We start from the raw sequence: 13,888 nt of genomic DNA, 5'->3' as shown, positions 1-13,888 counted from the left end.
AGGCATAAAAAAAACAAAACACTCAGCACATTTTGTGACATACTGACTCATTTTAATAAGCAATACAATCAAATTCATCTCAGCAAACAGCCTGCTGATGTTTTATAGGGAATTTCATGATTTCAGCGGGACGCATTATTCACTGGGGATTAAAAAATACAAAATATTACCGCTCGCGTGATACAATGAAAAGACAGTGAGTCTAAAATTCAGCTAATTTGCTTTCTACCCAATTCTGTGCGTGTGTTTCAGAGGAGGCAGCGTATTGTGTGGTAACACTGACACATTAGAATTATTTTTAAAAAGAAAATACACGAACTGAAGCCGTGATCGTAACAAAGCTTTGAATAAGCAGCGTCTCACAACATCAGTAAGCACCTATAACGATGATGAGAGTTAAAACAGTAATAAGTGTACAACGGAAAGAGGTCTCGCGTCATTTCTCGCCCACAGTCCCGTCGTGCGCTCTTTTCACCTCAAAGCCAAAAACCTAAAACGCCTTTCAGAACGACTGCCTCCTCTTTGGTCAATACTGAACGGGACTCAGCACAATGCAGCTGGCGCAGATGTTTTCTCAAAATGACAACAAAAACTGGACTCTGCCCGTTCCAACGGACACAAACTAAACCGTAAGGACGAGCTGTGCGTGTGCTGCGTCAGGAGTGTATCGTACAAATTCAAGAAAGAGAGATGGCAAACGTACAAAAACATTCACTTCCAATCTGCCCGGAACAAATCGAGTTTTGTTCAGATTTGACGTGATTGTCACAAAAAATACATACTCATTCAAAGCTTTTTAGTAGAAAACACACTTATCACCGAACACTGAATTTGCCACGATTTAGATAAGTTATTATTTTAGTATTCGAAAGTTCATTTGATTTCATTTATTTATTTATTTATTTTCATTTCCTCAATAACAATCACGTGGGCTCTAAAATACGGCCGAGGAGTCCATCCAGTGGAGTTATTGATGAACGGATGCATTTGAGACTTGTTTCTGGGGTCAGGCGAAGGGAAAAGGGCTCTTTAGGTCGTACTGGAATAAGTCGGGCTTAGGTTTAGGTTCTTCAGAGCTGGACTGGAATGGGGAATCCTACTGTTCATGGTCGTAGATGTAGGCGTGGAGCGACTCCATCTGGACTTTGCAAAAACCTACAAAAGAAAAAAATATTAGCAAATCGATTTACTGCACAGGTGATATTTTATACAGTGTAGTGTAATGACTGCACTAAGTTACAGAACAGGAATGATTTGGATCATCACTGAGAAACGGTTCTGGGTTTGCAACAAAAAAAACAAACTGCAGAACGCGTCAAAGCTTTTGTTCCAGTCGTTTTTTGTGGATTTTCTCCCCCACATTTATCTTACAGGCCTATAAAAGAGACAGGTAACCCCAGTATATTACATTTATACACGTTTTTCCCACCTCTGGCTTTAATGCTGCTCATCCACCTAGAACAGCGGTGAGTAATTAATTTTCCCAATGGGCTAAAATAGAAACTGGGACTGTTGCGGCGAGCCCCCCCGATAACCTTAAAAAGACATAAAATTAATATTAAGCAGACGTGATTTCAACTTATTGCTGACACACCGTGAGCTAGAATGTCCTGTTGCAAGCTGCCCTGTTCTGGAGATGCTGGCGCTAACACATTTCCACACTTGTGTCCGTTTAAATCAAACCTCTTTTATTTTTTTGTAAAGATGCAAACACTCCGGTGAGAACCGAAGCAACCAGGCATGGACCCTTTGGAGGGTCTCTGATCCAAATGAATTCCAGAATGGTTTGTTTATGGTGACAGCATGATCTGACCGTTATCTGCTTAACTACCAGGTGTGTGCAGCAGATTTGAGCTCAACACTTTACTGTGGTCAGCCATGACAGACACAGACATGCAGAGTACACAAACTGTAGGAACTAATCCAATAATGAATACAAATTCCTCACATTATCCACTAAATCAACTAAGACTGGTAACTGAATTCAAGCTTTTTTCCAGGCGCTCACTTATTCATCCAGGGGTCACCCCCATTAATGCGTATATTTGATATATTTGATTGATTTTTTACACGGGTAACCTGCCCTGATGTGACCCTCCCGGGGATCCGTCTCTCTTCCCCATCTTGAACAGTGTTGTGTCTACTTAGCACTAAATGTCTGGTGCACAAAGTACACCGCATATGTCACGACTCAAAAAAGTTGTTGTGACCGGATTCATCCAGGAACTATTTTCATTCTGCAGATTAGTGTTATCTACCTTTATTATAAAAGAGAAGTGTGATGTATCTATCTACAACCAATATTCACACAATTGGACAAAATAAGCCTGGACAGATAAACAGTGATACAGAGTTTAAACACATAAATCTAATCTTTGAGTAAACTGTCATTTCAGTGTTTCCACCAACCTGTGCTATACACTCTCCATGTCTTCACTGCCATTGCCCTCTTCCTTTAAAGCCTCTCCTTCATTGGCAGCCTCCTCGACGTGGGCCAACATATCGGCCATGAGTGCCTCTTCCAGCCGCTTCCTCACGCTGTACACCAGCTCCTCCTGCTTCCTACACGTAAACACAACAGGAAGCTGTTACAGTTGGCAGTTACATCTGGCCATAACAGCCATTAAACCAACAAAGAGCAGATGGTGTCTTTACAGAGATCACTGGTCACTTGCTATGGGTTGAGGAACACTGACCAGAAGAATACTGGAATTGGGCTAATCAGAGATAACAGAAAAAAGGCAAGCTTACTTTGCATTTGGCAAATAGCCCCATTTTTCTAATGCATTTAAATTTGGGATAGAAAGAATCGATACCTGTTGCATCTCTCTTTAGCTTAATGACCTTATAGTACCATATCACAGCATTAGAGCACTTCGCTCTCGCACTGCAGGCTTACTTGTTGTTCCTAGAGTATTTAAAAGTACAATGGGAAACAGCCTTCAGTTTTCAGTTCCCTCTTCTATGGAACCAGCTTCCAGTTTGGATTCAGGAAACAGACAGGCTTCAAACTTTCCTTTTTGCTAAAGCATATAGTTAGGGCTGGATCAGGTGACGCTGAATCCTCCCTTAGTTATGTTGCTGTAGGCATAGGCTGCTGGGGGATTCCCATGATGCATTGAGTGTTTCTTCTTCACTCACTATGTGTTAATAGACCTCTCTGCACTGAATCATACTTTTTATTAATCTCTGTCTCTCTTCCACAGCATGTTTTTTAATCCCGTCTTCCTTCTCTCACCCCAACTGGTCGCAGCAGATGGCTCCGCCCCTCCCTGAGCCTTTTTCTGCCGGAGGTTTCTTCCTGTTAAAAGGGAGTTTTTCCTTCCCACTGTTACCAAAGTGCTTGCTCATAGGGGGTCATATGATTATTGGGTTTTCTCTGTATATATTATTGTAGGGTCTACCTTACAATACAAAGTGCTTTGAGGCGACAGTTGTTGCCATTTGGTGCTGTATAAATAAAATTGAATTCAGTTCAATTTTACTCCACTACTGGAGGTCTTACTTCCTGGAACTGAAAATCACAGGCTCAGGTAAACATGAGTAGATTTTTTTTCTGAAAACCCAAAACACGTGTAGACTGTTTTAAGAAACCCACCGGATGTCTTCATCAGTGACTATGAAGGCCTTGCACAGTGGCTGCGCAGTGTTGAGCCAGACTCCCGGGTTCTTCTCCACAGCGGCGGACAGCTGCCCGGTGATTGGAGCAGCGCTCGTGTGCAGAGCGCTGGCAATCGCCGACAGGAGAGTTTTATCTGTGCAACCTGGACCGACACCTGTGGGACCAGCATGTGGTTACCAAACACTTTCCAGAAACTGTTAACTACACCCATGTTTATTTATATTTTATCAAAGTTTAGCAGTTACTGAGCTCAGTCGAAAACTGCTCTTAGAGGAAATACCAAAATGTCATTTTAGGACATAAAGTGCTTGGTGAGGCTGATGAAGTTTTACCTTGCAGGCCTTTAGGCAGTTCCATTGTTTTCACCAGCTCCTCTGCAATGTCATAAGCATTCAGACCACTGAGTTTCTTCTCCCAGAATAACTGTGAACAAAATAAGGAAGAATGTTTCAGCTGCAGGCAGTTCTCAACAGAAATACATTGTTCCTACGAATGCAGTAACCCCCCCCCCCCCCCCCAATCCACCAGTATTCAAGCAATACTGGTCTGTCCAGTTTCCTAGCTACACACACTCTTCATTATCTGATCCTTTAAATTACAGTATCAGATTACAGGCCTCCTGATTTCTCTGGCTTATTGTCACAGTAACAGTTTATTCACCTGTCTGGGCTGGTCAACGGCTTTCTGAGGGTCCGTCTTCACTTTGTTGTTGGGATGGTTGGTAACCTTGGTAACGGGCTGCTTAAAGATGGAGGCCGTCTGTCTGACTGGGAGTGATGTGTTCAGGTCAGGTTTACCCTTAACAAAAATATCAAGAGAGGATGAGAAGGACAAGAGAAACAGGATCCGTCTCATTCAACTAGAGAGCTAAAGCCTCTGCTTCATAGGCTCAGAGACCGGTCAGCCGCTGCTTGGTGATGGCAAACGGTCGCTGGGGGAAATCAGTCATGAAGAAGAGCGTGCTGAACCAAAAACCTCCAACTGATGGTTGTGATCGCATGTAGCTCGTCACGGTCGCCCATAGCTTGAATGACTTGCCTGCAAACACCATTTTACTCTCTGAGCTGTAATTAAATTTGAACTTGTACCACAAACTATGTTTCATCTCATTCTCTCCGATCTGTATCTGCACTCAGCACATCCCTCATTTCTGATTTAATCTTACATGTTGTATCCACCAAAGAAGCACTAATCAGTTTCCTGAGCTGTGTTGCGAGCAGTGGACGTCAGACTCTAGCTCAGATCATAAAAATGTAATCATGTAATCTCACCATCATTGAACAGTTTGTCCACTCTAACTGCACAGTTTTGTTGGGTACATTACTAAAATGTGACTTTTCCGCAGGTTTGATCATAATGCATTCGTTCTGCATCACTCCAGACCGAACTGTCAGGAGAATATTTCGAGAAACTCCTCGCCATCACCTTATCTGGAGCGGTTAGCTGTGCGACCCACAGAAAGTGTGGGCCGCACAGCTAACCTGTTACCACAGTGATCGATGCAGGTTAACAGAAACATCTCTGAGTCTTGCTTTAAGCTCAGTCTACACAGCTACACTGTTAATCTTGCTTGTACACTCCTTAGAGCTACTGATCCAATCTGTTTATCGAGACGAGCAACATATAATCCGCAAAAGAGATTAACTTTACAAAGCAGTGGCTGCATGCGTCCTTCCTCCACTTAGATCACAGACTTCACACTCGGGATTCTGGCATGCAGATAAAAGGGCAGACAGTAAATAGAACACAAATCTGGAGCCCGCTTTAGCACTGAGGTCAAGCGGCTGATTTTCACGAGGCCAACTGTGTCACCTTGTTCTGGCTGTTGTTATCGTATCGCAGTCTCTGGCGATTCTTGTTCAGCTTGCTCATCAGCATCTTCCCCGTGCGGAAATCAAAAGAGCTGAGGTCCATCTGGTTACCAAGGTAACGGGCCAGCTGAGGCTTGCTCCGAAACTTCTTCCCAGATGGACTAACGAGGAAGACGCAGAGATGAGGCGGGGGAAGAAAAAAAAAAAAAAAAGGTTAGCACTGCCTCTCAGCAAAAACAAAGGTCACACCGAGACTGAAAACACGAAAGACAAAAAACAAACAGAGACGACACAGAAAAGTGTAACACACAGACGACAACATGCAACAAGTCAACAGCAACAAAGAGAAGCAGGAGACATCCAAATGAGCGGATGAGCACTTTGTGAAATGGATGCAGACTCCACCTTGGCTCTGTCACCTACCAACAAGCTGCACACGTCTCAGGAAAAATGGGCACATATGAAAATATATACTGAACATGTGTAACTACACCCCACCCTCCTCCATCAGTGATCACAATGTGAACATGGCAAAACTAAAACTAGTCAAATGTTTCAGGGTGGAAACATTAGAGCTCTGCTGCTGGGAGCAGCAACAGCATCATCTTGAGCCTGAGAGATGACCAAACAAAGGAACAACTGTGGGTGGATACGTGCTAGAGTAACTCATGCAAATGCATCTAACATCACACACCACAGTGAACACCAGTAGGATTGTACATTTAGCCTACCACAAACTATACAACCGACCCGCCTCCCCCCTCTCTTGCCTCTGTTCCTCATCTTGCTCTTCTCCTCTGCTAAATGAGAACAAATCTGAGGTTTGTTGATTCACTTCACTGGGAAATAAAAGGTCATTAGCGGAGATTACACGGAGCTTTATTTATCTCAACACCTTGTCAGGTATGAGGAGCTGCTGCTAGCCTGCACACACTCCTTGCAGTCCCAACAGTTGTTGAGGACTTGGCCCGGCTGGCCTTGTTGTTGTCGTGCAGCAAACAGAGCCCCCCTCCTTCCCTCCCATTCCCAAACTTTACATCGACACCGAACACACTCCTGCCCCGCTTCCGTCCGCACACTCGGTGTCTCGTGCAACTTCTAAGTTTTGTTTTTGTTACAAGCCCTTAGCTCGTGCAGTACCTAAAATAATAGACATCGCTCTTTCCAGCTGACAAACCGGACTTTCTGGTCACTTCTTCCATTTTCCAGCCTTTGGGGAGAGCAGTGCAATCCCACCTTTTCTTCTCCATTTCCCACGCGAGTAATCTCTAAATCCACTCAAACTTACTCCAGATGACCACAGTGGCTTTTAGGAAATGTGCCGATGTATATTTGTATATAATGTTGTTGGGACGGCAGGCCTATGGCGTCTCACGCTTTTGTTTCGACCATGTTACTACGCGCGTCCTCTGGAGTAGATCTCTGCGCGAACATCTCGGCTCTTTGTCGTAGCGCAGATCGCTCCGCCGCGGACCTCAGCCACATCACTACCTGACTGTCTCTCCGGGGCACGAGGGCTACATCCGCAAGGAAAACAGGACAGATACGTCAAAGCGTCGCGACACAAACAGGAAGCTAGTGCGTTCGGATTTCGGTAGAAAAGCACGTCCTTATCGAAGCGTGAGCTGATTCTTGGGTAAAGTAGAGCAAGCGACCGGGGGAAAGGAAGATATTACTGATGTTTAAAAAGGGGAAAATAATCCTCCTAAACCTGGAGGGTCAAATGTAAGGCCCGGGGGCCAGATTCAGCCCAGCAAAGACTCCAATCCGGCCCACTTGACGGCTTTGGAAAATGTGCAGGAAGACATAAATCTTTGGACTTTTGAAAGTTTTTTTATGCAAGATTTGCAGTTTGGTTTTTTTTTGCTGATGAAGCACTCCTTGAGGCCATACATACTACAAGCAATTAAGTGATAGATAAATAATTCAAAACATAAAATTTCCTTTTTTTAACAATCAGTCCAAAAAAGGACATTTTCTGTGAATTATAGTAACTTTCTGTTTTGTTATTGCAGGACATTCTGGCTAATGAGCTGCCTGTAATTTTACACATTAATTTTACACAGTCACGCTAAAAGATTAACACGTTTAACAAAGTAACACGTGGATAAACTGAGACGTTTCTTTTTCTTACATTATCATATTTCTCCAATAAGTGGTTACATTTATTTACACTGACGAAAAGGGCAGTTTCACCGGTCCGGCCCACTTAAGATCAAAGTGAGATCCATGTGGTCCACAATGTTAAGTAACCGTGCTCTATACTGACCCCTGAAGAGGTCAGTGTTAAAACATGCATTGTAACGTAGTTACATGGCAGTACACGCAAGAGTTATTATACTCATTTTTTATTTGTATTTAGTTTTACACATTTATTTCTAGTAAAGTTAGCTGCCAGAGGGATTTTTTGTTATTTTAGTTAGATTTCATTAACTATAATAGCCTTATAGTAACCTTCCATCCAAAAAGGTAAAATTTTTACTGCTGTAAGTAAATTAAGTCTTATGATTTGGTAATGAAAATATTAAACAATTTCAATTTATTGTAGTAACAACCAGCCTGTGTTAAATACTTGTTCAATAATAACGTAGAGCATCTGCATCAAATGTGGCGGCATGACTGAGGAGGACACTGGATTACCACCATACTTGTTTCAATGGAAGTCATCATCAGCTCACCAGGCTGTCTTTAACTCACAGGCTTATTTACAAATGAGTGTTCTGTGTGTTTATGGTTATTATTCATAATGGTTCATGATATGGTTTCAGATAAGCTGTTTATGCTTGGATTTGTTGTGCAGGCTATAAAGCTGGCACCATTGATTTCATTTAAATAGCAAAGTGAGTTGCCTTCAGGTTGTATTTTGCCTGTCTGTAATATCTTAGCTGAACATATGAAGTTCAATTATCTGAACTGGTATTAAGTTTGGGCTCTCACATTCACATTAATTTTCCTAATGTTTTATACTCGGTTGTCTCTCAAAATTTTAATGTTAAAATCTGAAACTTGGGTGACAAACCACTTAATCTTAAAGATTTCCTTAAATATTTGAGTAACAGTTGAATAATGAGTCTTTTCAAACTATTTATTACATGAATATTTTCATATTCATATTTGAATATAAACAGAACAAACTTACACACGTTTAAACCCAAAACTTGTGTGTGATATCACCAAAGACCGTAAAACGGATACGTTCATGTGTTTTAATTTATTCTTGTTCTTTTTCCTCTAATTTAAATATTCACATTCATTTTTTTTAGTTTTATAAATCAAGACTTTATAGAAATTGATGTGTCTTAATTGCATGCATTACTCAGGGAGATGATCCAAACATTCTCGTACACCCGGACAATGACAAATAAAGATATTCTATTGATTCTATTAAAAACAGCTAATACTGAAAATTGTTATTTGAATGCATTTGAGTAGTTAAATTCTTGACTTTGAAATGTAAGGTTTAATAATAAATAAATAAATTGAGATCTACTTAGCGTTTTTCAGTTTTTGAGTGATTGTTCATGTTGAATTAAAACAATGTTTTATCAAATATGTGAATGCAGTTATGCGATTAAATATATAATTATAATATTATGATTGAGTATAGTATGACTGCCTCCCCCTTGCTGTGCTTAGTTATACCAGAGTTTGGGTTATGCAGCTAAATCCTACAAATTCTTGAACTGAAGCGACCCTGTATACGCTTTTATTTTGACAGATCTTACAGGAAGTTGTGCGTTCTACGTCCCCGTAGCTTGACGTCAGTGTCATAACACCAGAGCAACGTTAATCTATGGGAAACATAAATTAGGCTGCAGCTACAAATAGACCGTAAACAATAAGCACGAAGTGGCGCTGACAACAACCACGACCGGTGCTAAATAATTAAATCCAGCAAAATACGCAAAATAAACACATTTATTTGTGGTTTCTTCACCAAAATGCGCAGGTTTCTGTGTGAACTGCGTGAAAGTGGAGAGCCGTTTCACCACGACAATGCCGACCGTTGTCATTCAGGCTCGGAGCCGGCTTTTATCAATGAACAAAGTAGATGTCACCGATGTACCGCACAGCATTTCAACTACACGTCACGCTTAGTTTCTATAAGAACAATGCAGGAAAAAGAAACATTATTTCTACTTTGCACGGCTAAAAATCTGCGCCGAAACAGCACCGTGTCGACGCAGTCCTGCCTCCGTGCTTAAACCGTATTATCTGTGAATCTCAGAGATATTAAAGCATGCTGCGAGGCTCCAGGGACGCGGACAGCCTGGCTTCAAGCCGGTGCATGGATGTTTGCAGAATGCGAGGAGACTAGACGGTGGGATTTGCCTGATCGATGGCAAACATAGTTTCCGAACATATTCCGAATAACGCATCAAACGCTAGTCATAATTACACCCACAGCTCGCGGTTTTATTGTCCTTTACGTGTACTTACTCGTTTTTATCCATCTTGAAGACACTATCTGGTTTTCTCCCTCTCGCTATGTTAAATCCCTTCTCCCCTCTCTTCTTTCAGTCCCCTCCCCCTTCGATGTTAGAAATGAAAGACATTATCCACGCAAATTTCGCAGTCTGCCTGATAAAAAGAGCATAATGTCTGGCTCAAACTGGCCTCTTCTGGTTGAGCTGCTGGGCTCGTTAGGCTGAATTAATATGCAATTTTAAATTATTTTTACAGCACGAGAAAAGCATGCTGTGACAGCTACTAAATGAAATAAAATAAATAAATAAAAACATCCAGTTGATTTTAATGCAAGTAAATAAACGAAAATTTCTCACCATACAAGTTTGAACAAAGCATTTTAATAGTTGTACATTTAGAGAACAAGGAGACATACTGGGAGTAAATTACATTTATTCACATTTAATAACACTGAATCAAAAACAGCAGTTTATAAAGAGAGTGCATCTTGAAGTCCAAACTCCTAACAAGCCCTCAGTGACTGACTGTTGAGACAGGGCATCCCACAAAAGCTCAAGGTGTGAAAGGAATCCACCCAAGTGCCCATCCCAACGTTGTGGTCCTGCAGGCAGACACACGGCCCGTTTATTAGAAAAGTGTACATGAACACGTCAGGCTGAATGGCTAACTCCTGTTTTTCTCTTAGGAAACCTTCTGCCTGATGCAACAAGTGAAGGATTTCTGACATGATAAAGAGGTTGGGATAGGGCGAGGGTTCCAAAGGTCTGCAACTATTAAATAGGGTCTGTTTTAACCAGTAACACATGTACAAAAATGACAGAATGGATATCAAAGATATTATCTACAATATCTGTAGTACACCCAAACATTGCCACATAATTCATAATAATAAAAAAAGAAAAACTAAATCATTTTCAAAAATTAATCATACAGAAGCATGGAGCCTTTATTCTTGCATATTACTTCAGTGAACAGGAAAAGAAGAGCAGAATGATCTGCACAGCCTTTATACACCTGTAACACACTCACATGTTAAGAGTTTACTCGTCTGTCTTGAACTTCCCTCTAACGTACGGCACATAGTCTAGGATTAATCGCCAATCTGTGAAGTGAATGAGTGCCACGCCGCCCACTGTTCCCCAGGCAACCATGTTTGGGACCCTGGAAGGAAGAAAACAGGACTCCTGAATAAGACAGAAATGTAACCACACCCTCAATGCCAGCTTAGATTACACCCCTCAGTCACCATACGACATGGTAGTAATAGTCTGTTATTTATTTTGTACTGGATGCCGTTTTTATAGATACTATTATATATATATATCATTATTTATTTATTTTTTATTTGGATGACCATAAAAATAAATTTGCTTGCAAAAAGATATGCACAGTGTGACAAAGTGGATGAGCAATTGTCCCAGATGTGCTGACTTTTTTTGCACATTATTCTGTCTCTGTATTTATTTGCTATTTGTCAAAGTAACATTGCTGCACTAACTATCCCGGGTTTGTTTGTGTAAGCATTCTGTTGCTGGCAAAACACACATTCTGCAAATTAAGGCAAATACTCAGTTACATGTTTCTTTATGTTTTATTATGTTACAGGTTAAGTCATTTGTTCATACTTACTTTGTCCTTTCTTTTCAGTCTTCATGTAGGTCAGGTGTGGGGAAAGGCCCACCTAGCATTTCCTTATTTTAAAGTGCTGATGATGCCACTCATGACATCAGCAGGTTGAACCAAAAGGAGGGGTTTCTTTTACCATAGAAATGCTTCCTTTTGTTTGTTTCAAGGTCTGAAGGGATTTGCTGAATCTTTTTTTTTCCCTAAATAGAGCCGTTTAGTTGTGTAAAGGTGCTAATTAGAAGTGTGAGGAGTTTTTTTTGTCATTTTTAGTCAACTATGTAGAGTTTTAGATCACTCAGCTCAAGTGAGTGGTACTGGCTGGACTAAATGAAGGGAAATTGATGGCCCTATATATAGTCAGTCTCTGCCAGACTCAGATGATGAAGGAGAGGTGAGCTGTGTTACGAAATCCATGTACTTTTGAGTTTTGTTAATTGGGTTACTTTGGGGGGAAGTTTTGTTAAGTTTCACGTAGGATGGAGTTCACTATAAATAAATTGCTCACCTCTGGAAACTCGAAATGTCTGCTGAGTCTGCTTCTCTACCACCTTCCATGATGTTCGAGTCTGACTACCTCACACACTGACAAAGAAAGAGGAACTCCTGTCTGAATAAAAGGGAATGATTTACTAACAGAAAAAAAGAGGTGTTAATGATTTGGAGCGATACAGTTTGTTAGGGAGTAAAACATTCCCAAGTTTTATATATGAATAAAAATACAATATACTAAGATTATATCAAATAGGCAAAATGATGGGGGCTGGCAGCTTACTAATGCCATTCTGCTGCAGGTGCTGCAGGCAGCTCTAAGCACGCTGGAAACAACGGAGGCGGCGCCGCCCTGCTGGCCAAACCTTGTGTTACACCATTTCTAACAATATTTTGGAAAACACAATCTCTTAATGGCCTATAATCAGTCTTTTACCTCTAATACAGGTACACAAACATCAGTTTGACTCTAGTTTTACTAAACAATGAGTGAGGATTTCCTGTTATTAGTTATCCAAACTGGATAATATTAATGTTGTAAATGGTTAACGAGCAGTAACTGTAAACATTCCGGTTTAATTAAGAGTATGAAAAACTGGGAAATCCTTACATTTGATGCAAAAATAACAAAATATAATAATAATAATAATTCTCATGTACACTATTTTCCATCAGGCCAGTATGAGCGGTTCTGTTCTTACTGGGAGGATCTGGATGTATCATAGCATAACAGACATAAACCTTGACTCCCATATCACTAACTGAGCTGTAAACCAACCCAGCTGTAACACTCAGCCATTTAGTTCGCCATTAAAAAAAAAAAAAAAAAAAAAAAAAAAAAAGCATCTCTATGGTAACAAACAGCTAGCCAGCTAGGCTAAAAGGGGTGACGCAGGACACACAAAGGAAAAAGAAAAAAAAAGCAGGACCAACCCCCCGTAAACCCGCTCCACCTCTTAACTTACCACGTCCTCGCAATACCTATGTACTTGGCTCCGATGATTTTATTTAATATTTTCTGAACCATTGTGACCTTCTCGTAGTTGCTCTTGTCGCGAAGGACCCCGGGCTGTCTCTTCTTCTGCCTGTTTAAAAATAACCACCACATCCGCGGTTGCGTGCAGCAGTGCAGGGTCGTTTCAGGCCACCATTTTAAAGACCTGCGTTTACAAAAGAGGGCTGTTTAAACATGTTGGCTTCAGAGCTCCAGTAACGGCTCACATCTGCTCTTTAACGTGGCGCCTTTGTTGCATTCTGATGGCGCTCGAGTGAGTTTTTACCCTGTCCGAATATTGGCAATAGAAAATATGGACAAATTAATTTAACCCTTTATTACAATGGTTTCCTTTATTTTCCTTTTTTTTTTTTTTTAAATGTATACAATATTCAAAAGCCAGACATTGGAAAAGGTATAATCTGTTATTAAAATGGCACATTTATTGCTACATTACTGTTATTTACAGGACAGTTCTCAACTATATATATATTTATATATGTAAATATATATATGTAAGAGAGAGACAGGCTGAGTCAGGCGCTCTGAGGACCAGCAGTCAACAGTGTCCTCGCTCCAAGATGTCAAGCTCTGTGCCTGTGAATGTCGTTAACACTCAATGGTCCAACCCCCTTTTATTTCAACAAAGATGTGACAAAACTGTCGAAAGAAAGTTTTTAATTATGCTCTCGTGTGAACAAAACAAGTCCAAGCCCATCAGCTGAAACATTTACAAGCTCCTGCAGTGACTGGGGTGGCTGTTTGTTTGTCAGATTTCAAACTGTGTCTATATCAAGACTTCAAACAAGAAAGAAAAAGCTCCCCCCGCCACAGAAGTCCAGCCCAGGGAATACTAATTTACATCTAATCCGATTCTTCTCTTGGAATTGCCATCGCAGTATCCAGTACACAGATTGA

The 13,888-nt window shown here is 41.0% G+C and overlaps 2 protein-coding genes across 3 annotated transcripts; both read right to left on the bottom strand.

Moving 5' to 3' along the window:
- Positions 1-40: 40 nt before the first annotated feature.
- On the bottom strand, positions 41-9,928 carry mbd3b (methyl-CpG binding domain protein 3b). Of its 2 annotated transcripts, none has more exons than XM_085347140.1 (7): positions 9,874-9,928; positions 5,435-5,594; positions 4,283-4,420; positions 3,955-4,045; positions 3,599-3,776; positions 2,410-2,562; positions 41-1,155 (listed from the first exon to the last, which is right to left on the bottom strand). In XM_085347140.1, exons 1-6 carry the CDS (start codon positions 9,885-9,887, stop codon positions 2,415-2,417), a joined length of 729 nt encoding a protein of 242 aa, XP_085203266.1. In that variant the 5' UTR covers positions 9,888-9,928; the 3' UTR covers positions 41-1,155; positions 2,410-2,414. The 2 variants fall into 2 exon arrangements, with proteins under 2 accessions (XP_085203266.1, XP_085203265.1); XM_085347139.1 differs by lacking the exon at positions 9,874-9,928 and adding an exon at positions 6,574-6,873.
- Positions 9,929-10,255: 327 nt separating this feature from the next.
- LOC146607641 (cytochrome b-c1 complex subunit 10-like) lies at positions 10,256-13,084 on the bottom strand. Its single transcript, XM_085348044.1, has 3 exons — positions 12,942-13,084; positions 10,891-11,022; positions 10,256-10,462 (listed from the first exon to the last, which is right to left on the bottom strand). Exons 1-2 carry the CDS (start codon positions 13,082-13,084, stop codon positions 10,902-10,904), a joined length of 264 nt encoding a protein of 87 aa, XP_085204170.1. The 3' UTR covers positions 10,256-10,462; positions 10,891-10,901.
- Between the last annotated feature and the right edge of the window lie 804 nt (positions 13,085-13,888).

Source organism: Diplotaxodon limnothrissa, linkage group LG23, assembly GCF_057381915.1.
Source record: "Diplotaxodon limnothrissa isolate DT_005_m linkage group LG23, D_limnothrissa_male_GT1.1, whole genome shotgun sequence".
NCBI classification, from domain to species: Eukaryota; Metazoa; Chordata; class Actinopteri; order Cichliformes; family Cichlidae; genus Diplotaxodon; species Diplotaxodon limnothrissa.
This window is presented reverse-complemented; position numbering and strand designations above follow the sequence as displayed.